Here is a 27,077-nt window from a genome sequence, read left to right on the forward strand (position 1 = left end):
TGTGTGTGTTTGTATTGTGTTGTGTTCTGTTGTGTGTGTCATGGGGTGTATATGTGTGTGTGCATGTAATTATCCTACTTGGCTAACCAGCACAAGATTAACAATTACAGAGGATTATTTCACCAAGCAAATGGGCTTCCTTAAGGTCTCTTTTTCTCCCTTTGTCACATTGATATGTGTCTTTTTTGTCTTCAGATTATAGGGGGCTATGCAGAATTCCTGTACCAAATTGGCTTGTTGGATGAGAAGCAAAAAAAGTACTTCCAGAAGCAGTGCCACGAATGCATAGAACACATCAGGAAGCAGAACTGGTTTCAGGCCTTTGAAGTGAGTTCTGGGGGCCCTGTGCTGCCCTTGAGCAATTAAAACCATCTGGGAATGAGGGCGGGTGAGTGGGAACACCTTGGTGCTCAGGCATTTTTTTGTTAAGAAGGTATATCTGTTATTCCATTCGAGATCGGGAGGTGAGTTGAGTGGCCTCATAATGAAGAAAAGGACTGTCTGTTCCTTTGAATTTACTTTGGCTATATTTTAAGCCTGAGATCATCTTGGAGTGTTTATCTAACTGTGTCTTTCATTAACCGTTTTGATTTCTTTAAATGCTGTGGAGGCCCTCAAGGCAGACTCTATCATATGGAAATCAGAAGAAAGGCAACCCAGGAAGTAGAGGCATATGCTTCACCATCTGCTGTAAACCATGTAGAAGAGTTTTATATCCACAAACAGGGTTTCAGCCGTGAGAAATGACCACAGTGTGTAACAGATGACATGTGACACATGTGTCAGGAACAAAGATTATAAAGTGTAGTAATTTGAAACTCTTACAAAGGGCCGTTGATATTTGTGCATATCCTTACATTGCTCCCCTAAAATTAAACTTGAGAATCAATAATTACGTTCTTCACTCTTTTCTTTCTCAGTTATTTAAAATGTAAGAATATACTAAATATTAGGAAACAGGAAGTTGTTTTTTTTTTTTTTTTTTTTTTTTTTTTTTTTTTTTTTTTTTGCCAATGCAGATAGAACCATGTGTAAACAATCTCCCTGAGGGGCTTTTTGCCACATTTACTATAGAGCCATCATGTTTGACACAGTAGTAAATGAGGCAAGGTCTGAATTCCGAGGGCTTTAATTTGTTTGTTATTAGACACATATTTTGTAACAGTATATCTAATGTCGTTACTGTTATTATAGCAGAAATCTGATATTGTCTTAAGGGCATTGCAGATCAGCCAGTTCAGATCAAAATAGGAGACATGCAACCTTGGAGAAAAGGTGAAGGATAACACAAAGTTATTTTTCATTTTACAAGTAGGGTGTTGGAACACTATCAGAAATCCCCCAAGGCAGTGACCGCCCTTGCCGTGAATTCTGATAGCAGCTAGCTGTGCAAATGGATGGAGCAAAGGGAGTCCTGAGCCATCCTACAGAGCTCCACCAGGCTCTCCTTTCTCTGTGTCAGGACATTAAATGTGGTTGCAAAGTGTGGATTCAGAATTTCTTATGCAATTGTAAACACAAAGGAAGAGGGGTCTCCTGGGGGACATGTAGGATCATGCTGCCACTTGCAATGATAGTATTTTCAAGGCTTTCTGCTGTGGTAGTCACAGAGGGGACAAAGGAGTGAAACTTCAATATTTAGAATTAATACCAAATTTTATGTGGCATGAGACCAATTTGCAAATGAAACATTTGATATGTTTTTAAAGAAGCACACAGGATAAAGCAATGTCAAGAGCAAGAGCATTTGAGAGGCCCATATTTAGAAAAAAAGCAGAAAGATGACTGGTACATAATGCAGCAGGCTAAACACCTACAGGATTAGTGAAGCTGTAGAAAAGTTCAGGTATGTTGTGTATTTAGAGATAATGATAACATGACCCATGAGGTTAGAATCTCTCCCAAACTGGATACATCAGAAACCAGAACCCCAAGCAGGTAAAACCTTTGAAGGCTTGGAATGTCTTTTTGACCATTGGTCCCATATCTTGAGTGGTGAATTAAAACAAGACCTTTGCTTTTTCAAGGAAAATAGATAAAATGATACTTAGGACAGTAAACAACTTGTGGTTGAAATATGTTTCAATGACTGCAAAGGAAGACTCCACCAAATCCTGAAACCCAGGGGAATATAAATGTCAGAATCTCAAGCCTAAAATGATAAAGCCTGTTTGACACTCTGATTGATCCTTTAAAATGATTTAATTAATCAAAGAGTAGTAACTCAGAGCTGGAGAGTACTCTGGAGATAGGTCATCTACTGTCCCTATGCATTTACATGCACACACACACACACACACACACACACACACACACACACACATTTACTGGTGAGTGGAGAGGATGCCGAGCCCCAGAGGATAGCAATGAATTGCCGAAGGATACACAAATAGATTGCGGCAGGCCGAGGACTGGAATTACTTCCCCCATTTCCACCACAGTATTTCTCCTATGGTAATTTTCAGGCATTCTATAAAAATCCTGGGGCATCTTAGATATTCTGCAAGATGTGAAATGGCTGATCCTCTGTCCAGTATTACCTCCCTTTCCATGATGATTTTCTGAATCACAAGGTTCTTAATTTCACAGGTCTTGACCACCCATGTTATTTTTTTGACAACAACTGACTTTTTTTTTTTTTTTTTTTTGAGATGGAGTCTCGCTCTCTTGCACAGGCTGGAGTGCAGTGGCAAGATCTTGGCTCACTGCAACCTCCACCTCCCGGGTTCAAGCGATTCTCCTGCCTCAGCCTCCCGAGTAGCTGGGATTACAGGTGCTTGCCACCACGAACGGCTAATTTTTCTTATTTTTAGTAGAGATGGGGTTTCACCATGTTGGCTGGGCTGGTCTCAAACTCCTGACCTCAAGTGATCCGCCCGCCTCAGCCTTCCAAAGTGCTGGAATTACAGCTGTGGGCCACCGTGCCCAGCCAACAAATGACTTTTAACTCTTTCTAAAAGCAAAGTTATTCTTCAAGGTTGACTTTATATTCCCATTGGTGTTGAAGATAATTTCTAACAATGAGTTCCAAAAATGATGTGTGCATTCAGAATGACCCTGGCCTATGGTGCCCCCTCTGGGTGAACAAATTAGAAAAAGACACCTCCTCTGTGGTGATGCAGTCCTGTGGGTTCAGGACGGGGCAGGCAGATGCCTCCATTGTGTGAAGATAAGAGGTGGCCACTTCTCCAGATGCAGCCCTGAGCCAGGCTCTCCAGCTCAGCAAGCAGAACTTTGGCTGGTTCCCTGTCCCTTCGCACCCCTTAGCCACAGGCATTGCCATGGAGCTGCACAACCAGATGTGGGTCCCTGAGCAATGGCAGCATTGGTAGAGAATACTTACTACCACCTCCACCCACACCGCCTTTTATGGTGATAATCCTTTTCATTCTTGGCCTCTATCCCCATGGCAATAGGAACTTGAATAAGTTCTTTCATGTTTGAAAAAGAATATGAATATAGGCCAGGGGCGGTGGCTTACACCTGTAATCCCAGCCCTTTGGGAGGCCAAGGCGGGCAGGTCACAAGGTCAGGAGTTTGAGACCAGTCTGACCAACACGGTGAAACCCCGTCTCTACTAAAAATACTAAAAAAAAAAAATTAGCCGGGCGTGGTGGCAGGCACCTTTAATCTCAGGTACTCAGGAGGCTGAGGCAGGAGAATTGCTTGAATCCGGGAGGCAGAAGTTGCAGTGAGCTGAGATCTCGCCACTGCACTCCAGCCTGGGCGACAGTGCGAGACTCCATCTCAAAAAAAAGAATATGAATACAATAATTAGACTATTTCTCAAACGTTGGAACATGGCCAGAAGGAATTGGCAAATAGGAAGCATTGCAGGCTGACTGCTGGGAGCCAGTGTGTGCATGGTTGAGTGTGCAGGCTCAGGAGTCGTGGCCTAATCATCTGACCTCTGACATTATTAGTAAGGTGTCCTCGGCAAGTTGCTTAAACTCATGTGTCTCAGTTTTCTCACCCATAAAAGCAGAATAATAATACCTTATCTGATAAGAGACCTAAATTTGTACTTGATAGATTGTTTTTAACATGTGCTGACTTCAATTCTTAGAATCCTTTCATAAGAACCCCTTACAACTGAATATCATCATCAACAACCCCCCTCCATGTCTTCAACCTCTTCTGTGACTATTTTCTTCCTTCATCTTCTTGCTTTGATGGAAACCTGGCTCTCCCCTGATGCTGCAGTCCCTGTGGTCCTCTTGAGTGGGGGCTGTTCTCTCTCTTAGCTTCTCTGTATTGCTTGGTTCATAGGTGGAGTAGGTGTCTTCCTTGCTCATCATGTGACTTTCAGATCATGTTCCCTGCCTCCTCCTAAAGCACTGAGCTTTGACTCTCCTGTCCTCAGACAGGGCCTCCGACCACTTCCGATTGTGTCTGTCTACCAACCCCTGGTTACTCCCTCTCATTTGAATAGCTGAGCTCCTTCCTCCCTGTCGCTCTCTCCAGCATTATTCTCGTCGTAATTCCTGGTAACTGCAAGATCCACATTGACGATCCTTTTAGGACCTGGTCCTTGGTGCCTCAGCCTCCTCTTTTTCAATGATCTTGTTCTCCTCCTCATCTTAGCTACTGATTCTCATACCCTAAAAAGCTGGCAGCTGATCCACAATCACACATTCCAACATCTTTCTCCAACTACCACCTCCTGTCCTAGATCTCTTCTGCTAATGTACCAATCTTACAGCCCTGCAACCTCACCACCTTTCAATCCATTGATTCTCCTGCCTCTCCGCTATCTCTAACCCCCTCAAGTCTCCATTTCTCTAATTACCTGTCTTCAACCCAGGGTCAGTCATCCCATACATTTCCAAGCCCAAACCTCTTTTGCACTTCCTCTGACTCCTTTGGCTGAACCACAGCCCTGGCTCAGTCTGCCTCTCTGCTAGGCTGTGCTTGTCTCTACACAGCTGGCAATGGCTGGAGGAAAGCACACAACCATGCTGACTGCTCTCCCACTCAGCTGGTGACTGGGTTTTTTAATGTCAGCCCAAAGATAACTTCCACCAGCTCCAGGAACCTGCATCTGCACCATATCCTGCGTCTTCTCTCCATGTCATCTGGTGAGCAGTTCATGATCCGTGTTAAGGCACCCTTCCCACAAGGCTTACTCCCATAGGCAAGGCCTTTGAGCTCGCTGTGTCCTCTGCCTGGAACCTTCCTTCCCCTAGATGTCTGTGTGGCTCTATTCCTCTCATCCAACTTGTCTTTACTCAAATACCACCTTCTAAGTGAGGTCCTCTGTGACCTCCTCTCTACAGTGTCCCATACACACATGCACACACATGACACTTCCTACTCCTCTTTAGTTTTCTCCTTATCATTCCCTAACATACTCAAGAATTTATCACTGTCTACCATATGACGTAATTACTTAGAAATGCTTGTTGTCCCCCCGTAGAATAAAAGCTCCATGGGGGAGGACCATTGGTCTGTTTGGTTGATGGCCGTTTCTTCAGTGCCATGACAGTGTCTATCACAGAGAATATGCACAATAAGTGGGCACTGGATGAAACAATAAAGGAATGAAAAAGTTGTTGAATAAATGAAATGACAAATGTCTGTACATTTTTACCCACACTGATGTTTTCTTTCTCTCTTTCTCCCTCTCTCCCAACCTAGATACTGGATAAACTACTAGATGGCGACTTAACAAGTGATCCTTCTTACTTCCAGAATGTTACAGGATGCAGTAATTACTATAACTTTTTGCGGTGCACGGTAATGACAACATTTTAAAAACCATAATAATGTTTGCTTAAAACTTTTGGCAAAACTGAACTTCGTTTGATTTGGGAAATATTATAGATGACTTTATACTAGACCAACATGTCCAAACCGTGCCGCGTGATGTGGTCTACTAACCCATAGGATCTTTTCCTCATCAGTGTTGTATAGGTATAATCTGACCACTGAGAATGTGTGATATTTCAGATAACTCAAACAACTTCTGATTAACATGATTTCCCCCATTAGAGCTTGTTATAGAGGCTCTTTTGTGAAGGACACAGGCTGGGAGTGGAGTTCTGGGTCTCAGGTCCCAGAGCTTCAAGTCTGTTTACGAGTCTCTTGAAAATGCCCACATTCTTTGTTCTGTACTTAAGACGCTTGGATAATCAAAACTGCCAAAGCCTTAATGAAAATGTTTGCTTTGTCTTACTTTTAACTTAAGATGTTTAATGCATTTAGTATGGCCCTTACTTGAAGCCTTCTGGAATATTTCTCAAAGTATTCAAGTAGTTTGTTTCATAAAAGTAGGCCAAAGTTGGTATCTTTTGTGTAGAATTAGACAAACGGAGCCAAAGTAGGTGTTTGAATTTGTATAATCTTTGTCTAATGCTTATGACAATGCATTCTGTTTTTAGAATTGCCTGATTTATGAACTAGTTTGTAAATAAAGTACAACGTTAGTTTCAGTGGAATTCGCCAATGCTGCAGTTTTGGATTTAGATTCTACTAAGAGAAAAACATATGGTAGACAAGACAGAAACAAAATTTGTGATGATATCTTTTTTTCTTTACAACAATATATTCACAGTTAGCAAAAATTGTTGATTAAGCACAAAGTTGTCAAACTCAAACTTTAACAGTTTTTTTAATCCTTGTGTAACTTTTTTTTTTTTTTAAAGCATTTACTCCTTTCTTTCAGTATAATGATTATTACAGAGACTTTATTGCAGTTTTTTTTTTTTAAATAAGCTTCATGGACAACTTTTCTTCTGTCTTGTATCCTTCATAAAGTATCATCTCTTTTCACATTTGACATATTTTCCCCTTTATTATAGTCAATCCAATTTTGTGTGTGTGTGGTTTTAATAAACAGCAGAACACAGAAAAGAAATTCTTAGCTTTAAATCCAGCATGCCAGCCACCACCCTGGCCCTTGTGATCCATTTGACCTTCTTTCCAAAGAGCCACCAACAAGGAGTGAATTGATTTTGATAATCTCACCTCTTTTGTTTTCTCTATCTTTGCCTCTAGTGGGGTTGCTAATGGGAGTCACAGATTGCAAAAGATTAGTTGCTGCAAAGGAAAATCCTGTATTTGCAAATTGGATATTTGCTCTAAGAGTATTACGTCATTCAGATTTCTCATTAGTAAAAAGATTCCACCTAAATTATCTCAAAACCTCCAAGTTAAAATTTAAAGAATGGCAACAAGTTAATAGTCCCGTCACGTTTCTCCATGTTGTATGTTATGAGAAATTCACAGCTTTTCCCAACATACTGTTCCTGCCACCAATCATGTTCCCTATGTCTTTGCAATGCCCTCTTCTCCCAGGAACCTGAGGATCAGCTTTACTATGTGAAATTTTTGTCACTCCCAGAAGTAAGACAAGCCATCCATGTGGGAAATCGGACTTTTAATGATGGAACTATAGTTGGAAAGTACTTGCGAGAAGATACAGTACAGTCAGTTAAGCCATGGTTAACTGAAATCATGAATAATTATAAGGTAAGAGAGCTACTTCAGTTACTATTTTAGGAACTTTCAGATTACCCAGAGCAGGGGTGATTTGTAATTTGAGTCCTGCCTTTTTTTTTTTTAACTTTTATTATGTGTCATTAACATAAATAACAGCCCCTTCTTTGTTTGATTTCCAATTCAAAGTTTTATATTGTTCCTTTTAATTTAACCACTTTCGCTGTGGTGGTGGCTCATACCTGTAATCCCAGTGCTTTGGGAGCCTGCGGTGGGTGGATCACCTGAGGTCAAGATTTTGAGACCAGCCTGGCCAACATGGTGAAACCTCCTCTCTACTAAAAAATAACAAAAACTAGCTGGGCATGGTGGTGGGCACCTGTAATCCCAGCTACTTGGGAGGTTGAGGTGTGAGAATCACTTGAACCCGGGAGGCAGAGGTTGCAGTGAGCCAAGATCACACCATTGCACTCCAGCCTGGGCAACAGAGCAAAAACTCTGTCTCAAAAAAATAAAAATAAAATAAAATAACCACTTTCCCCTGATCATTCCTTAAAATGAAATTCCCTTTGGCACACACCACTTCTCATCCTTTCTTGAGAAAGGAAGAGTTGCAGAGCCAAAAAGATGACTGGCCGTGTGTAAGAGCCAGATTTCTCTTATGTATTGCTTTGTTACATGAATCCCAATGACATCAGGGATAAATGAAATCAACTGGTAATTCTAAAAATGCATTTTGCCTAATGATTATATTCATTCACTTTACCCAACCACAGTGTTTTGAGTCTCTCCTTAGGGTGTGAGGTTGAAATGATGAATGAGAAAGGGTCCCTGTTTAGAAGCAGGTCAAGTCAAGCCATTATGCTGTCTGGTTGAAATGCTCACCTTTGCTGCTGGAGGTGCCAGTGGAGAGTGAGGTCACAGAAAAGGAGCCCTGGAGGTTCAGGCAAAGAAGGCATGGGCCCTGGAACTCCCACTGGGAGGGAGGACACCAAGAGCAAATGACATGGGGAAAGTCAGCCTGTGTATTATTTCTTCCTGGTACTACACTCTCAGCTCCTCCTCTGGTCCTCCAGTGCTGTTAGCCTTTGCCCAAGGGATCATCTCTGGGGCAACTCCGAAGGATGCCTGTACTGATGACTGGGGAGACCACCACTGAGTGATCCACTTCCTCCCTATATCCTGTTTTGAATGAACAAAAAACAGGGCAGTCAGCAGCCCATAGGATTTTTGTATGAATTAGAATAAAGGCATCCTCTCCTCAAGATACTTTATTTCGATCTTTCAGAAATTGTCCTGATACACTGCCTTAGTTAAAACCAGACTCTTTACTGCCATTTGCTGGCATGATGAATATTCATTTCTACAGTGTCTATATTAGGAATGGTGTCTCTTAGTATTGTTCAATGTACAATCTGCAATACCATCCAGGCAGTCCCTGGCCAATGCACCCTAACTAGACTGGTTTAGAATATGCCAGACCTAGGAGGCCCATTTCCCGGTCCTGCTCCTAGTACAGTGTTGGACACGTAACCATTGTTGAAAATAGTTTAAGACCAATTATATGCCAAGTCTACAAACCCATTATAAACCTGCAAAACTTGATGAAATACTTACTTTCTAGGAAACAAAAGGTCTAACTAGGTCAGGCCAGCATTTCAGCCATCCTTATGTTTGATTTTCTTGGGGACATGTAGTGGCCTTTAGTGCTTGCTGCTTCAAGACTTCTCAGAGGACCTCCAGAAGGCATTGCTGTTTGTCCTCTTCTCTGAACTCTCAGAATGCGTTGTCTTTACCCGCATAGTTGTACATGGCACGCTGTAATGTGCAGACTCTCAGTCTGACACCCATACCACCACCAGCCTGGAGCAGATGTCAGGAATGAATGAATGAATGATTAGTGCTATATCAAAAATATATCTATAAACCTGTCCATAATCCATTAGGTGCTTATTATCCACAAATTTATTAAACCAAAAAGAGGTTAGCATTCATGTCTTAAAGATGATGTTCTGTAATGTGATGTTAAGGAATGGAAAGAGTGAGTTTTTTTGAGAGGAGAGCAAATAAGGAAGTTCGATATGTGTTATTTGCACCCTTGGGAGATATATTTTCTCACTGTACACACTTTTTTTTTTTTTTTAATTATACTTTAGGTTTTAGGGTACATGTGCACAATGTGCAGGTTTGTTACATATGTATCCATATGCCATGTTGATTTCCTGCACCCATTAACTCGTCATTTAGCATTAGGTATGTCTCCTAATGCTGTCCCTCCCCCCTCCCCCCACCCCACAACAGTCCCCGGAATGTGATATTCCCCTTCCTGTGTCCATGAGTTCTCATTGTTCAATTCCCACCTATGAGTGAGAACATGCGGTGTTTGGTTTTTTGTCCTTGTGATAGTTTACTGAGAATGATGTTTTCCAGTTTCACCCATGTCCCTACAAAGGACACGAACTCATCATTTTTTATGGCTGCATAGTATTCCATGGTGTATATGTGCCACATTTTCTTAATCCAGTCTATCGTTTTTGGACCTTTGGGTTGGTTCCAACTCTTTGCTATTGTGAATAGTGCCGCAATAAACATACGTGTGCATGTGTCTTTATAGCAGCATGATTTATAGTCCTTTGGGTATATACCCAGTAATGGGATGGCTGGGTCAAATGGTATTTCTCGTTCTAGATCCCTGAGGAATCGCCACACTGACTTCCACAATGGTTGAACTAGTTTACAGTCCCACCAACAGTGTAAAAGTGTTCCTATTTCTCCACATCCTCTCCAGCACCTGTTGTTTCCTGCTTTTTTAATGATGGCCATTCTAACTGGTGTGAGATGGTATCTCACTGTGGTTTTGATTTGCATTTCTCTGATGGCCAGTGATGATGAGCATTTCTTCATGTGTTTTTTGGCTGCATAAATGTCTTCTTTTGAGAAGTGTCTGTTCATGTCCTTTGCCCACTTTTTGATGGGGTTGTTTGTTTTTTTCTTGTAAATTTGTTTGAGTTCATTGTAGATTCTGGATATTAGCCCTTTGTCAGATGAGTAGGTTGCAAAAATTTTCTCCCATTGTGTAGGTTGCCTGTTCACTCTGATGGTAGTTTCTTTTGCTGTGCAGAAGCTCTTTAGTTTAATTAGATCCCATTTGTCTATTTTGGCTTTTGTTGCCCTTGCTTTTGGTGTTTTAGACATGAAGTCCTTGCCCACGCCTATGTCCTGAATGGTATTGCCTAGGTTTTCTTGTAGGATTTTAATGGTTTTAGGTCTAACATTTAAGTCTTTAATCCATCTTGAATTAATTTTTGTATAAGGTGTAAGGAAGGGATCCAATTTCAGCTTTCTACATATGGCTAACCAGTTTTCCCAGCACCATTTATTAAATAGGGAATCCTTTCCCCATTTCTTGTTTTTGTCAGGTTTGTCAAAGATCAGATAGTTGTAGATATGCGGCATCATTTCTGAGGGCTCTGTTCTGTTCCATTGATCTATGTCTCTGTTGTGGTACCAGTACCATGCTGTTTTGGTTACTGTAGCCTTGTAGTATAGTTTAAAGTCAGGTAGCGTGATGCCTCCAGCTTTGTTCTTTTGGCTTAGGATTGACTTGGCGATGCGGGCTCTTTTTTGGTTCCATATGAATTTTAAAGTAGTTTTTTCCAATTCTGTGAAGAAAGTCATTGGTAGCTTGATGGGGATTGCATTGCATCTATAAATTACCTTTGGCAGTATGGCCATTTTCACGATATTGATTCTTCCAACCCATGAGCATGGAATGTTCTTCCATTTGTTTGTATCCTCTTTTATTTCATTGAGCAGTGGTTTGTAGTTCTCCTTGAAGAGGTCCTTCATGTCCCTTGTAAGTTGGATTCCTAGGTATTTTATTTTCTTTGAAGCAATTGTGAATGGGAGTTCACTCATGATTTGGCTCTCTGTTTGTCTGTGATTGGTGTACAAGAATGCTTGTGATTTTTGTACATTGATTTTGTATCCTGAGACTTTGCTGAAGTTGCTTATCAGCTTAAGGAGATTTTGGGCTGAGACAATGGGATTTTCTAGATATACGATCATGTCATCTGCAAACAGGGACAGTTTGACTTCCTCTTTTCCTAATTGAATATCCTTTATTTCCTTCTCCTGCCTGATTGCTCTGGCCAGAACTTCCAGCACTATGTTGAATAGGAGTGTTGAGAGAGGGCATCCCTGTCTTGTGCCAGTCTTCAGAGGGAATGCTTCCAGTTTTTGCCCATACAGTATGATATTGGCTGTGGGTTTGTCATATATAGCTCTTATTATTTTGAGATATATCCCATCAATACCTAATTTATTGAGAGTTTTTTAGCATGAAGGGTTGTTGAATTTTGTCAAAGGCCTTTTCTGCATCTATTGAGATAATCATGTGGTTTTTGTCTTTGGTTCTGTTTATATGCTAGATTACATTTATTGATTTGTCTATGTTGAACCAGCCTTGCATCCCAGGGATGAAGCCCACTTGATCATGGTGTATAAGCTTTTTGATGTGCTGCTGGACTCGGTTTGCCAGTATTTCATTGAGGATTTTTGCATCAATGTTCATCAAGGATATTGGTCTAAAATTCTCTTTTTTGGTTGTGTCTCTGCCTGGCTTTGGTATCAGGACGATGCTGGCTTCAGAAAATGTGTTAGGGAGGATTCCCTCTTTTTCTATCGATTGGAATAGTTTCAGAAGGAATGGTACCAGTTCCTCCTTGTACCTCTGGTAGAATTCAGCTGTGAATCCATCAGGTCCTGGACTCTTTTTGGTTGGTAAGCTATTGATTATTGCCACAATTTCAGAACCTGTTATTGGTGTATTCAGAGATTCGACTTCTTCCTGATTTAGTCTTGGGAGGGTGTATTTGTCGAGGAATTTATCCATTTCTTCTAGATTTTCTAGTTTATTTGCATAGAGGTGTTTGTAGTATTCTCTGATGGTAGACTGTATTTCTGTGGGATCGGTGGTGATATCCCCTTTTTCATTTTTTATTGCATCTATTTGATTCTTCTCTCTTTTCTTCTTTATTAGTCTTGCTAGCGGTCTATCAATTTTGTTGATCTTCTCAAAAAACCAGCTCCTGGATTCATTAATTTTTTGAAGGGTTTTTGTCTTTCTATTTCCTTCAGTTCTGCTCTGATTTTAGTTATTTCTAGCCTTCTGCTAGCTTTTGAATGTGTTTGCTCTTGCTTTTCTAGTTCTTTTAATTGTGATGTTAGGGTGTCAATTTTGGATCTTTCCTCCTTTCTCTTGTGGGCATTTAGTGCTATAAATTTCCCTCTACACACTGCTTTGAATGTGTCCCAGAGATTCTGGTATGTTGTGTCTTTGTTCTCGTTGGTTTCAAAGAACATCTTTATTTCTGCCTTCATTTCATTATGTACCCAATAGTCATTCAGGAGCAGGTTGTTCAGTTTCCATGTAGTTGAGCGGTTTTGAGTGAGTTTTTTAATCCTGATTTCTAGTTTGATTGCACTGTGGTCTGAGAGACAGTTTGTTATAATTTCTGTTCTTTTACATTTGCTGAGGAGAGCTTTACTTCCAACTATGTGGTCAATTTTGGAATAGGTGTGGTGTGGTGCTGAAAAAAATGTATATTCTGTTGATTTGGGGTGGAGAGTTCTGTAGATGTCTATTAGGTCCACTTTGTTTAGAGCTGAGTTCAATTCCTGGATATCCTTGTTAACTTTCTGTCTCGATGATCTGTCTAATGTTGACAGTGGGGTGTTAAAATCTCCCATTATTATTGTGTGGGAGTTTAAGTCCCTTTGTAGGTCACTCAGGACTTGCTTTATGAATCTGGGTGCTCCTGTGTTGGGTGCATATATATTTAGGATAGTCAGCTCTTCTTGTTGAATTGATCCCTTTACCATTATGTAATGGCCTTCTTTGTCTCTTTTGATCTTTGTTGGTTTAAAGTCTATTTTATCAGAGACTAGGATTGCAACCCCTGCCTTTTTTTGTTTTCCATTTGCTTGATAGATCTTCCTCCATCCCTTTATTTTGAGTCTATGTGTGTCTCTGCACATGAGATGGGTTTCCTGAATACAGCACACTGATGGGTCCTGACTCCTTATCCAGTTTGCCAGTCTGTGTCTTTTAATTGGAGCATTTAGCCCATTTACATTTAACGTTAATATTGTTATGTGTGAATCTGATCCTGTCATTATGATGTTAGTTGGTTATTTTGCTCATTAGTTGATGCAGTTTCTTCCTAGCCTCGATGGTCTTTACAATTTGGCATGTTTTTGCAGTGGCTGGTACCGGTTGTTCCTTTCCATGTTTAGTGCTTCCTTCAGGAGCTCTTTTAGGGCAGGCCTGGTGGTGACAAAATCACTCAGCGTTTGCTTGTCTGTAAAGTATTTTATGTCTCCTTCACTTATGAAGCTTAGTTTGGCTGGATAGGAAATTCTGGGTTGAAAATTCTTTTCTTTAAGAATGTTGAATATCGGCCCCCACTCTCTTCTGGCTTGTAGAGTTTCTGCCAAGAGATCAGCTGTTAGTCTGATGGGCTTCCCTTTGTGGGTAACCCGACCTTTCTCTCTGGCTGCCCTTAACATTTTTTCCTTCATTTCAACTTTGGTGAATCTGACAATTATGTGTCTAGGAGTTGCTCTTCTCGAGGAGTATCTTTGTGGCGTTCTCTGTATTTCCTGAATCTGAATGTTGGCCTGCCTTGCTAGATTGGGGAAGTTCTCCTGGATAATATCTTGCAGAGTGTTTTCCAACTTGGTTCCATTCTCCCCGTCATTTTCAGGTACACCAATCAGACGTAGGTTTGGTCGTTTCACGTAGTCCCAAATTTCTTGGAGGCTTTGTTCATTTCTTTTTATTCTTTTTTCTCTAGACTTCCCTTCTCGCTTCATTTCATTCATTTCATCTTCCATCAGTGATACCCTTTCTTCCAGTTGATTGCATCTGCTACTGAGGCTTCTGCAATCTTCACGTAGTTCTCAAAAGTTGGCTTTCAGCTCCATCATCTCCTTTAAGCCCTTCTCTCCATTGGTTATTCTAGTTATCCATTCTTCTAATTTTTTTTCAAAGTTTTTAACTTCTTTGCTATTGTTTTGAATTTCCTCCCATAGCTCAGAGTAGTTTGATCGTCTGAAGCCTTCTTCTCTCACCTCGTCAAAGTCATCCTCCATCCAGCTTTGTTCCGTTGCTGGTGAGGAACTGCGTTCCTTTGGAGGAGGAGAGGTGCTCTGCTTTTTAGAGTTTCCAGTTTTTCTGCTCTGTTTTTTCCCCATCTTTGTGGTTTTATCTACTTTTGGTCTTTGATGGTGGTGATGTACAGATGGGTTTTTGGTGTGGATGTCCTTTCTGTTTGTTAGTTTTCCTTCTACCAGACAGGACCCTCAGCTGCAGGTCTGTTGGAGTTTACTAGAGGTCCACTCCAGACCCTGTTTGGCTGGGTGTCAGCAGCAGTGGCTGCAGAACAGCGGATTTTCGTGAGACCACAAATTCAGCTGTCTGATAGTTCCTCTGGAAGTTTTGTCTCAGAGGAGTACCCGGCCAAGTGAGGTGTCAGTCTGTCCCTACTGGGGGGGTGCCTCCCAGTTAGGCTGCTCAGGGGTGAGGGACCCACTTTAGGAGGCAGTCTGTCCGTTCTCAGATCTCCAGCTGCGTGCTGGGAGAACCACTACTCTCTTCAAAGCTGTCAGTCAGACAGGGACATTTAAGTCTCTGGAGGATCCTGCTGAGTTTTTGTTTGTCTGTGCCCTGCCCCCAGAGGTGGAGCCTACAGGGGCAGACAGGCCTCCTTGAGCTGTGGTGGGCTCCACCCAGTTCGAGCTTCCTGGCTGCTTTGTTTACCTAAGCAAGCCTGGGCAATGGCGGCGCCCCTCCCCCAGCCTCGCTGCCGCCTTGCAGCTTGATCTCAGACTGCTGTGCTAGCAATCAGCGAGACTCCGTTGGCATAGGACCCTCCGAGCCAGGTGCGGGACACAATCTCCTAGTGTGCCGTTTTCCAGGCCCATTGGGAAAGCGCAGTATGAGGGTGGGACTGACCCGATTTTCCAGGTGCGGTCTGTTACCCCTTTCTTTGACTGGGAAAGGGAACTCCCTGACCCCTTGCGCTTCCCAAGTGAGGCAGTGCCTCGCCCTGCTTCGGTTCGTGCACAGTGCGCTTCACCGACTGTCCTGCACCCACTGTTTGGCACTCCCTAGTGAGATGAAACCGGTACCTCAAGCAGAAATGCAGAAATCACCAGTGTTCTGTGTCGCTGGGGCTGGGAGCTGGAGACCGGAGCTGTTCCTATTCGGCCATCTTGGCTCCACCCTCTTTTTTTTTTTTTTTTTGAGATAGAGTTTTGCTCTTGTTGCCCAGCTGGAATGCAATGGTGCGACTGGCTCACTGCAACCTCCACCTCTTGTGTTCAAGCAATTCTCCTGCCTCAGCCTCCTGAGTAGCTGGGATTATAGGCATGCTCCACCATGCCCAGCTAATTTTGTATTTTTAGTAGAGATGAGGTTTCTCCATGTTGGTCAGACTGGTCTCAAACTTCTGACCTCAGGTGATCCGCCCACCTTGGCCTCCCAAAGTGCTGGGATTGCAGGCGTGAACCACCGCACCTGGCCTCACTGTACAAATTTAACTAGAATATGATTCCTTTCTCAGCCATGTGAGGGTAGGGTGGGACAAACAGCTTACCTGATGACTGATGTTTTGACTGATAAAGGAGAATATATTGATTAGAGGTGATCCTGCATTTTGATATTTAAACATCTCTGTTCCTCTTACCCATGTATCCTAAACCTACCACTATGAATTCCAATAAAATCAGAATCCAGTATTTTCTAAACTTTTCTGTTCTTTTTTAAGACAGAGTTTCACTCTGTTGCTCAGGCTGGAATGCAGTGGCATGATCTTGGCTCACTGCAACCTCCACATCCTGGGTTCAAGTGATTCTCCTGCCTCAGCCTCCTGAGTAGCTGAGATTACAGGCGCATGCCACCATGCCTGGCTAATTTTTTTTTCCATATTTTTAGTAGAGACGTGGTTTCACCATGTTGCCCAGGCTGGTTTCAAACTCCTGACCTCAGGAGATCCATCTGCCTCGGCCTCCCAAAGTGCTGGGATTACAGGTGTGAGCCACCGTGTCTGGCATAACAGACATGGTTATGTTTTAACAGACACGGTTATGTTTTTAACTCTGAATCGGTTGCCAGAAAAAGAAAAGAGTTTAGTGGTATAGATAAACCATATTTCCATAAAGAAACAGAACAAAATATGCCATCAATCTAATGCAGACCAAAAAGTGGCTGCTGCTAAAACAGCATGTTCACTCACGCAGCTGGCAAAGCCCTCAGGATAGTGATTATCTTCGGCTTGTCTATTAATGATGTTGAACCTCAATGTTCAGAACGGGAATCAGAACAACTTAGGTTGGCTTTAAACATTAGTACCATTAAGGTCATATTTATGTAAGACTCAGTACTAATTTGTCATAGAAAATAGCATGCCTGTTTCTATTCATAGGAACTAGAGGTCTTTTTCCAGTACTGGGTTCATTTTAGCCAATGTGGAGCATCTCTGATGGTTGAAGAAAGACCTTCCTGGGTTTCTGGAATTATGTGTTCATGTAGTTTCTGTATAAAAATTAGCTTCTCTGTAAACTACGTTAGTTTCTATGTAAGCTACATGAAAACATGATCCTTTTCTTACAATGATATACAGGAGATGCATACTCAAAAGTCATTTTCCTTTCAGTAATTTCAGATGTTTTGGTGGTAAATTGAAATATCATATTGGCAGTTTCCAAAATAACTAGAATGAGAAACAATCTGTTGGGCTATTTGAATTCTTTATGACTGAATGAGGTCAAAACATGATCAGGACTTTTAGGAGTTAGCTGGTTAATAGAGTATGGTGGTTATGAACATGTTCCTAAGTTGCATATCTTGAGTTTGAGTTTGGGTTACACCAGTCACTGGCTATGCTCCTTTGGGAGAGGAAACTTAAACTCTCTGTGCTTTGGCTTCCTTGTCTATAAAACAGGAATAAAAACAGTATTTATCTGTGAGTTTCTGTGAGGTTTAAATGAGATTATATATGTAAATACACTTAGAAGAGTGCCTGATGGTTAGAAGGTGCTTATTTATTTATATATAAGCTATTACCAGAAATGTTCAACAAATTTTATAAAAGTCTTTAAGATTTGTTGAAACTGAGGTCACAGGGCAAACTGCTGCCCTCCAAAATTAGAGAGAGAGATGAATATAGGGAGTCATAGCTTAACAGGAGCAAACCTGTAAGTAGAACCCTCCATGGAAACAAATGCTGAGGAAGGAAAACCAGAACAGTAATTGGTAAATTACTAGAGGCTCCACAGGGACAAGTCTGAGAGTTTAAAACACCATGGGGCGGGGGGAGGACTCAGCCAAAGGTCATTTGTAAATGACCTTTATTATGTTGAGGGACTTTTCTTATATACCCAAACTGTTGAGAGTTTTTATCAAGAAAGGATGTTGGATTTTGTTGAATACTTTTTGTTTCAATTGAGATGATCATGTGGTTTTGTCTTTCAGTCTGTGATGTGTCACTTTGATTGACTTACCTATGTTAAACCAGTCTTGCATGCTAAGGGTAAATCCCACTTGATCATGTTGTAGAATCTTTTTGATGTATTGTTGAATTTGGTTTGCTAATATTTTATCGATAATTTTTGCATGAATGTCAGAGTTACTGCCCTGCAGTTTTCTTTTTTCTTATGATATCTTTGCCTGGCTTAGGAATCAAGATAATACTTGCCAAAAAATCTATGATTAATATGCTAAGGATTTTAATGGAAAAAGTAGACAACCTGCAAGAACAGATGGATATTGAAAATAGAGATATGGAAATTATAAGAATCAAAAGGAACTGTTAGAGATCAAAAGCACTGTAACAGAGATAAAGAATGTCTTTGGTGGGCTCACTAGTAGACTGGACACAGCTGAGCTAAGAGTAGCATGAGGATGTAGTAAATAGAAGCTTCCAAAACTGAAAAGTAAAGAGAACAAAGACTTAAAAAAAATTTTTTTTGAATAGCCTTGACTGTGGGACAACTACAAAAGATGTAACATACACATAAACGGAATACCAGAACAAGAAGAAAGAGAAGGAAATGGAAGCAATATTTAAAGCAATAATGATTGCAAACTTACCAAGATTAATGTAAAACATCAAACCACAGATTCCAGAAGCTCAGAAAACATGGAGCCGGATAAATCCCAAAACAAAACAATCAAGAAAAGGAGGCAAGTCATGTGGAAGCTTCAAAAAAATCAAAGATAAAGAAAAAAAGTCTCAAAAGAAGCCAAAGGGGAGAAAAACCTTACCTATAGAGAAGCAAAGGTAAGAATCACATCTAGGTTCTCCTCAGAAATCATGCCAACAAGAAGAGAATGGAGTGAAATATTTAAAGTGTTGAGAGAATAAAACGCACCAACTTAGAATTCTGCACCCTGCAAAAGTATTCCTCAAAAGTGAAAGAGAAGTGAGGACTTTCTCAGACAAAAATTGAGGGAATTTGTTGCTAGTAGACCTGCTTTGTAAGAAATGTTAAAGTAAGTTTTCAAAGAGAAGATAAGTGATATAGGTCAGAAACTCGCATCTGTATAAAGAGAAGAAGAGCACTGGATAATGATTATATGAAGATGACATGATTATGTAGAAAATCCAAAAGAATCAACAAAAAAGCCTCTTGGAATTAATAAGTGATTAATCATAACAAGGTTGCAGGATATAAGGTTAATATAGAAAAGTTAATCACTTTCCTATGTACTCCCAATAAACAAGTGAAATTTGAAATTAAAACACAGGACTATTTACATTAGCACCCTTCAAAAATGAAATACTTAGATATAAATGCAACAAAATATTTATAAGATCTATATTAGGAAAACTATAAAACTCTGATAAAAGACATCAAGAATAACTAATAGTTGGAGAAATATTTTGTGTACATGGATAGGAAGACTCAATATTGTCAAGATGTCAGTTCTTCCCAACTTGATCCATAGATTCAATACAGTCCCAATCAAAATCTCAGTAACATTTTGTAGATAAGGATAAATTGTTCTAAAGTTTATATGGAGAGGCAAAAGACACAGAATAACCAACACAACATTGAACAAGAGGAATAAAGTTGGAAGATTGACGTTACCCAACTTCAAGACTTACCATAAAGCTACAATAATTAAGATATTATTTATTGTAATAATTAAGTATGGCATCGGCAAAAGAATAGGCAAATAGATTCATGGACTAGAATAGAGAGCCCAGAAATATACCCACATAAATATAGTCAACTGATCTTTCATAAAGGAGCAAAGGTTATACAGTGTGGCAAAGATAGTCTTTACAACAAATGGTGCAGGAACAAATGGATATATCCACATACAAAACAAAATAATGAAATAGACACAGATCTTACACCCCTCACAAAAATGTTCTCTGAATGGATTATAGACCTAAAGGTAAAACATAAAACTATAACACTTGTAGACATTAACTTAGAAAATCTAAATGACCTTGGGTATGGTGTTGATGTTTCAGATACAATGCTAAGGGAACAATCCATGAAAGAAATAATTGAGAAGCTGGACATCATTAAAATTAATAACTTCTGCTTTACAAAAAACAATGTCAAGTAAATGAGAAAATAAGCCACAGACTGGGAGAAAATATTTGCAAAAAACACATCCGATAATGGACTGTTAACCAAACTATATTTTTAAAAACCCTTATAGCTCAACAATAAGAAAATGAACAACCCAATTTAGAAATGGGAAAAAGACCTGGACACCTCACCAGTGAAAATATACAGATGGTAAGTAAACATATGAAAAGATGTTGGCTGGGTGCCAGTGGCTCATGTCTATAATCCCAGCACTCCAGGAAGCCAAGGCGAGAGGATCACCCAGGAGTTTGAAACCAGCCTGGACAACATAGAGAGACCCTGTCTCTACAAAATAAAAATAATTAATTAATTAATTAGCTGGATGTGGTGGTGTGCACCTGTAGTCATGGCTACCTGAGAGGCTGAGGTAGGAGGATCACTCGACCCCAAGAGTTCAAGGTTGCAGCAAGTCATGACTATGCCACCGCACTCTAGCCTAGGCAACAGAGTGAGACCCTGTCTCAAAAAAAAAAAAAAAAAAAAAAAAGGAAAAGATGTTCAACATCATATGTCATTAGGGTATTACAAATTAAAGCCATGAGATACCACTTCCAGACCTGTTGGAATAGCCAAAATCCAAAACACTGACAACACTAAATGCTTACAAGGAGGTGGAGCAATAGGAACTCTCATTCTGGTGGGAATGCAAAATGATACAGCCACCTTGGAAGACAGTTTGAAAATTTCTTACAAAATTTAATATACTCTTACCATACCATTCAGCAGTCATGCTCTTTGGTATTTACCCAAATGAACTGTAAGCTTGTGTCCACACAAAAATCTGCACAGCGCTATTTATAACAGCTTTATTCATAATTGCCAAAACTTGGAAACAACCAAGATATTCTTCAGTAGGTGAATGAATAAACTAGACCAGACAATGAAATTTTATTCAGTGCTAAAAACAAGTGAGCTATCAAGCCATGAAAAGACATGTAGAAAACTTAAATGCATATTTCTGAGTGAAAGAAGCCAATCTGAAAAGGCTACATACTGTATGATCCCAACTATATGACATTCTCTAAAAGGCAAAACTATGGAGACAGTGAAAAGATCAGTGGTTGCCAGGAGATGGGGGAGGGAGGGATCAATAGGCAGAGCACAGACGATTTTTAGGGCAATGAAACTATTTTGTGTGATACTTCAATGGTGGATACAAGACGTTATGCATTTGTCAAAACCCACGGACCGTATAACACCAAGAGTGAGTTCTAATGTGAACTGCGGACTTTAGGTGATTTGATGATGTTTCAGTGTAGCTTTGTTAATGTAACAAATACATCGCTGTGGTGAGGGATATTGATAGTGGAGGAGGTTATATGGGAGAGGGCATAAGGGGTGGATGGGAACTCTGTACTTTACACTCAATTTTGCTATGAACCTAAAACTGCTCTGAAACACAAAATTTACTAATTTATTAATTTACTTTTTTTAAGTTAATTGTCTTCCTAGTAAAGGGGATAGATACTAGTATATTTGATAATGGGTAGATTCAATTCCTACATCCAGCAGACTGGTAAAGTAGACTCTATGAAGGAAAATACAACTAAAATACAACTGAATTCAGGATAAATGACAACAAACATAATTGTAATGCCTTTAATAAAATAAAAGTGGATCTGAAAACAAAAACAGCACCAGAAAAACAAAAGGCAGAGAAGGGAATCCTGTGGAGCAAGAGCAATAAGGCAGGGTGGCCCTGAGAACCAGTGTCCTCAGTGCTGCAACTGGCAGCTGGGCTGTGGGCCCAAGTAAAGTGACACTGCTGACCTGAGAGCCCAGCACCAGGGCTGGGACATGTGGAGGGCCCAAACTGTCCCACATTGCTAGGAACTCTGGCAACTAGCAGAAGCAAATACACTTAACTTAGTGGTGGGGCCGGGCACAGTGGCTCATGCCTCTAATCTCAGCGCTTTGGGAGGCTGAGGTGGGCACATAACCTGAGGTCAGGAGTTCAAGACCAGCCTGGCCAACATGGTGAAACCCCGTCTCTACTAAAAAAGTACAAAAATTAGCCAGGTGTGGTGGCAGGCGCCTGTAATCCCAGCTACTTGGGAGGCTGAGGCAGAAGAATTGCTTGAACCTAGGAAGCAGAGGTTGCAGTGAGCCAAGATTGCACCACTGCACTCCAGTTTGGGTGACAGAGTGAGACTCCCTCTCTAAATAAATAAATAAATAAAAAGAAAATAGAGGTGTTTAGTTTCTCAGATTTTTCAAAAATGTAAAGCCATTTTCAACAAAAATGTAAACTTGTAATCAAAAGTCACCTAACACAAAAATAGACAGGCTACAGGCTGTGAATAAACAGAAACAAATATAAGAGAGAAAGATAGCCAAGGCACTTTCAGATATAGGACATATGAGAGATAAAACAACTATATATGAAATATTTGAAGGCATAAAAATGGAGTTACAAAACAAGCAATAAATGAGAAACTAATAAATATGGCTAGGCAAATTTGAAAGAGAACAAATTGTAATTGTTAAAAATGAATGATACGGTTGTTGAATTTAAAACTCAGTGCATGGGTTAAAGAGTAGATTAGACACTGCTGAAGATAAATTTAATGAATCAGAAGATAGATCTGAAGAAATTACCAAAATGGAACACAAGAAGAAAAGATAAAAAGTTTGAAGGGAAGATTAAGAGACGTTAAGAAGAGAATAATATATGTCTAAGCAGAGTCAGAGAAGGTAAGAACAGAAAGAATGAAAAAAAGCCATTTTTAAGAAAACAGTGGCTGAAGATTTGCCGTATCTGATGAAGGTTATGAATGCATAGACATGTACTGAAGCACATATACAATAAACAGTGGGAGAGAGAAAATAAATTCATATTTCAGCTGGTTTTAATGAAATTGAATAATAGCAAAAAGCCAAGAGAATGTTTTAAAAGTCAAGAAGGAAAAGACAGGCCATCTACAAAAGGAGGACAATCAGACTGACAGACTTGTCAATGACAGCAATGGAAGGCATAATATCTTCAAAGTGCTAAAATGAGATAACAATCTAGAACTACATTTCAAGCAAAATGGTAGAATAAAAGTATTTTCAGATTTAACAAAATATTTCAAGTGCATTTAGAATCAACAGATTTTCACTAAAGGAGCTTCTAAAGAATATATTTAGGAAAAATAAATTATTCCAGAATTATTCCAGGAAGAAAATCTGAGCTACACGAAGAAATACTAACTATAGAAATTGATAGAAATAATATTTTATCAATGTTAATTTTCTGGTTTTGATCATTGTACAATGGTTGTGTAAAATGTTAACATTTGTGAAGGCTATGTAAAGGGTATACTATTTATTTAACAGATTTTGTTTGTTTTGTTTTGTTTTGTGACAGGATCTTGCTCTATTACCTAGGCTGGAGTGCAGTGGTGTGGTCATATCTTACTGTCTCAAACTCCTAGGCTCAAGCTCTCCTCCAGCCTCAGTCCCCCAAGTAGCTGGGACTATAGGCATGTGCTGGCTAATGTTGGTTTTTCTTTTTCTTTTTTCTTTCTTTTTTTTTTTTTTTTGTACAAACAAGAGTTTTGTTCCATTGCCCATGCTGGTCTCAAACTCCTGGCCTCAAGCAATCCTTCCATCTCAGCCTTCCAAAGTGCTAGGATTACAGGTATGAGCCATTGCAGCCAGCCTCTGTAACAGATTTACTGAGATATAATTTACATACCACAGAATTCACTCATTTCAAATGTACAAGTTAGTGGTTTTTGCAACTGCAATTTTCTCTGCAGCCATCACCACTATCTAATTTATGAACATCTTCATCACATCTGAAAGAAAAAAGAAAAAAATCCCCTATTCATTAGCAATGATTTCCACTTCCTCTTCCAGCCCCTGGCTACCACTAATCTACTTTCTGTCTGTATGGATTTGCCTATTTTGGATATTTCATATAAATGAAATTGTGCAGTATGTGGCCTTTTGTGACTGTTTCTTTCACTGTGTATGTTTTCAAGGTTCATACATGTTATAGCATGTTCATTCTTTTTACTGCGAAATAATATTCCTATGTATGGTTATACCACATTCTATTCATCCATTCATCTATTGATGGACATTTGGCATGTTTCCACTTTGTGATTATTGTGAAAAATGCTGCTATGAATATTCATGTACAGTGTTGGTGTGAACATATGTTTTCCATTCTCTTGGGTAGATAGATACCTAAGAGTGGAATTACTGGGTCATATGTTAACTCTATATTTAACATTGTGAAGTTCCAATTTCTCCACATCCTTGTCAGCACTTGTTATTGTCTGACATTTTGATTCTAGCCATCCTAGTGATTTAAAGTGCTATCTCACTGGGCTTTGATTGGCATTTCCCTAATGATGAATGATGAGCATCTTTCTATATGATTTTTATTTTTCATTTTTATGTTTTTTGGAGAAATGTTTATCCAAATACTTTGCCTATTAATTGGGTTATTTGTTTTTTACTTTTGAGGTGTTAAGAGTTCTTTTTTTTTTTTTTTTTTTTGAGATGGAGACTTGCTCTGTCGCCCAGGCTGGAGTGCAGTGGCAAGATCCTGGCTCACTGCAACCTCCACCTCCCGGGTTCAAGCAATTCTCCTGCCTCAGCCTCCTGAATAGCTGGGATTACAGGTACATGTCACCACACCTGGCTAATTTTTTGTATTTTTAGTAGAACGGGGTTTCACCGTGTGCGCCAGGATGGTCTGGATGTCCTCACCTCATGATCTGCCTGCCTCGACCTCCCAAAGTGCTGGGATTATAGGCGTGAGCCACCGTGCCCGGCCTGAGAGTTCTTTATATATTCTGAATACAAGTCCCTTATCAGATATGATTTTTTTCCTATTCTCTGGGTTGTCTTTTTATTTTCTTGATGTTGCCCATCAAAGTCCAAAAGTTTTAATTTTGATAAAATCCAATTTGTGTTTTCTTTCATTATGTATGCTTTTGGTTTGGTTTTTTTTTTTTTTTTTTTGGAACTGAAACTTCATTTCATTTAAGTCAAAAATAGGTTTAAAAACTAATACTCAAGTTGGTTATTGGAAAACATCCAAGTATTCACAATTTGGGTGTGTGAATCTACTTTTTTTTTTTCTGTCTCTATTTTATAAATTTTTTTTCCCCATAGGTTATTGGGGTACAGGTAGTATTTGGTTACATGAGTAAGTTCTTTAGTGGTGATTTGTGATATTTTGGTGCACCCATCACCCAAGCAGTATACAACACACCCTATTTGTAGTATTTTATCCCTTGCTGCCCTCCCACCTTCCCCCAAAGTCCCCATAGTCCACTGTATCATTCTTATGCCTTTGCGTCCTCATAGCTTAGTTCCCACATATCAGTGAGAACATATGATGTCTGGTTTTCCATTCCTGAGTTACTTCACTTAATAGTCTCCAATCTCATCCAGGTCACTGCAAATGCTGTTAATTCATTCCTTTTTATGGTTGAGTAGTATTCATATATATATATTCATATATATATTCATATATATATTCATATATATATTCATATATATACCACAGTTTCTTTATCCACTTGTTGGTTGATGGGCATTTGGGTTGGTTTTGGTTCCACGATTTTGCAGTTGCGAGTTGTGCTGCTATAAACCTGTGTGCAAGTATCTTTTTCATATAATGACTTCTTTTCCTCTGGACAGATACCCAGTAGTGGGATTGCTGATCAAATGGTAGTTCTACTTTTAGTTCTTTAAGAAACCACACTGTTTTCCATAGTGGCTGTACTGGTTTACATTCCCACCAGCAGTATAGAAGTGTTCCCTGATCACTGCATCCATGCTAATACCTACTGTTTTTTGATTTTTTGATTATGGCCATCCTTGCAGGAGTGAGGTGGTATCGCATGGTGGTTTTAATTTGCATTTCCATAATCATTAGTGATGTTGAGCGTTTTTTCATATATTTGTTGGCCATTTGTATATCTTCTTTTGAGAATTGTCTATTCATGTCCTTAGCCCACGGTTTGATGGGATTGTTTGTTTTTTACTTACTGATTTGTTTGTTTGTTGTAGATTCTGGATATTAGTCCTTTATCAGATGTATAGATTGTGAAGATTTTTTCCCACTCTGTGGGTTGTCTCTTTACTCTGCAGACTATTCCTTTTGCCGTGCAAAAGCTCTTTTGTTTAATTAAGTCCCAGCTATTAATCTTTGTTTTTATTACATTTGCTTTTAGGTTCTTGGTCACAAAATCTTGCCTAAGCCAATGTCTAGAAGGGTTTTTCCAATGTTATCTTCTAGAATTTTTACAGTTTCAGGTCTTAGATTTAAGTCCTTAATCAACCTTGAGTTGATTTTTATATAAGGTGAGAGATGAGGATCTAGTTTCATTCTCCTACATGTGGCTAGCCAATTATCCCAGCACCATTTGTTGAAAAGGGTGTCCTTTCCCCACTTTATGTTTTTATTTGCTTTGTTGAAGATCAATTGGCTGTTAGTATTTGGGTTTATTTCTGGGTTCTCTATTCTGTTCCATCAGTCTGTGTGCCTATTTTTATACCAGTACCACGCTATTTTGGTGACTGTGGCCTTATAGTATAGTTTGAAATCAGGTAGTGTGATGCCTCCAGATTTGTTGTTTTTGCTTAGTCTTGCTTTGGCTATGTGGGCTTTTTTTGTTGTTCCATATGAATTTTAGAATTGGCTTTTCGAATTCTGTGAAGAATGGTGGTGGTATTTTGATGGGGATTGCATTGAATTTGTAGATTGTTTTTGGCAATATGGTCATTTTCACAATGTTAATTCTACCCATCCATGAGTATGGGATGTGTTTCTATTTGTCTTGTTTGTTTGTATTGTCTATGATTTCTTTCAGCAGTGTTTTGTAGTTTTCCTTAACATTTTGAAGAACTACCAAACTGTTTATGGCAAAGTATCTGGGCCATTTTACAATTCCACTGAAATGGATGAGTTCCAATTTCTCCAGGTCTTTTGCCTCCTTGGTTAGGTGTATTCCTAAGTATTT

General features: G+C 39.7%; 1 protein-coding gene across 6 annotated transcripts in view; it reads left to right on the forward strand.

The window, feature by feature from the left end:
* CPVL (carboxypeptidase vitellogenic like) overlaps positions 1-27,077 on the forward strand; it is a 273,787-nt gene that overhangs the window by 124,255 nt on the left and 122,455 nt on the right. For 5 of the 6 annotated variants that reach the window (XM_030797326.1, XM_030797324.1, XM_030797323.1 and 2 more), the window contains exons 11-13: positions 196-327; positions 5,638-5,736; positions 7,297-7,470. In XM_030797326.1, coding sequence (XP_030653186.1) covers positions 196-327; positions 5,638-5,736; positions 7,297-7,470 — 405 coding nt within the window. Of the gene's footprint in view, positions 1-195; positions 328-5,637; positions 5,737-7,296; positions 7,471-20,179; positions 20,316-27,077 lie in introns of those variants that run through there. The other variant, XM_030797327.1, reaches the window with a different exon arrangement.

Source organism: Nomascus leucogenys, chromosome 17 (assembly GCF_006542625.1).
Source record: "Nomascus leucogenys isolate Asia chromosome 17, Asia_NLE_v1, whole genome shotgun sequence".
Lineage (NCBI taxonomy): Eukaryota > Metazoa > Chordata > Mammalia > Primates > Hylobatidae > Nomascus > Nomascus leucogenys.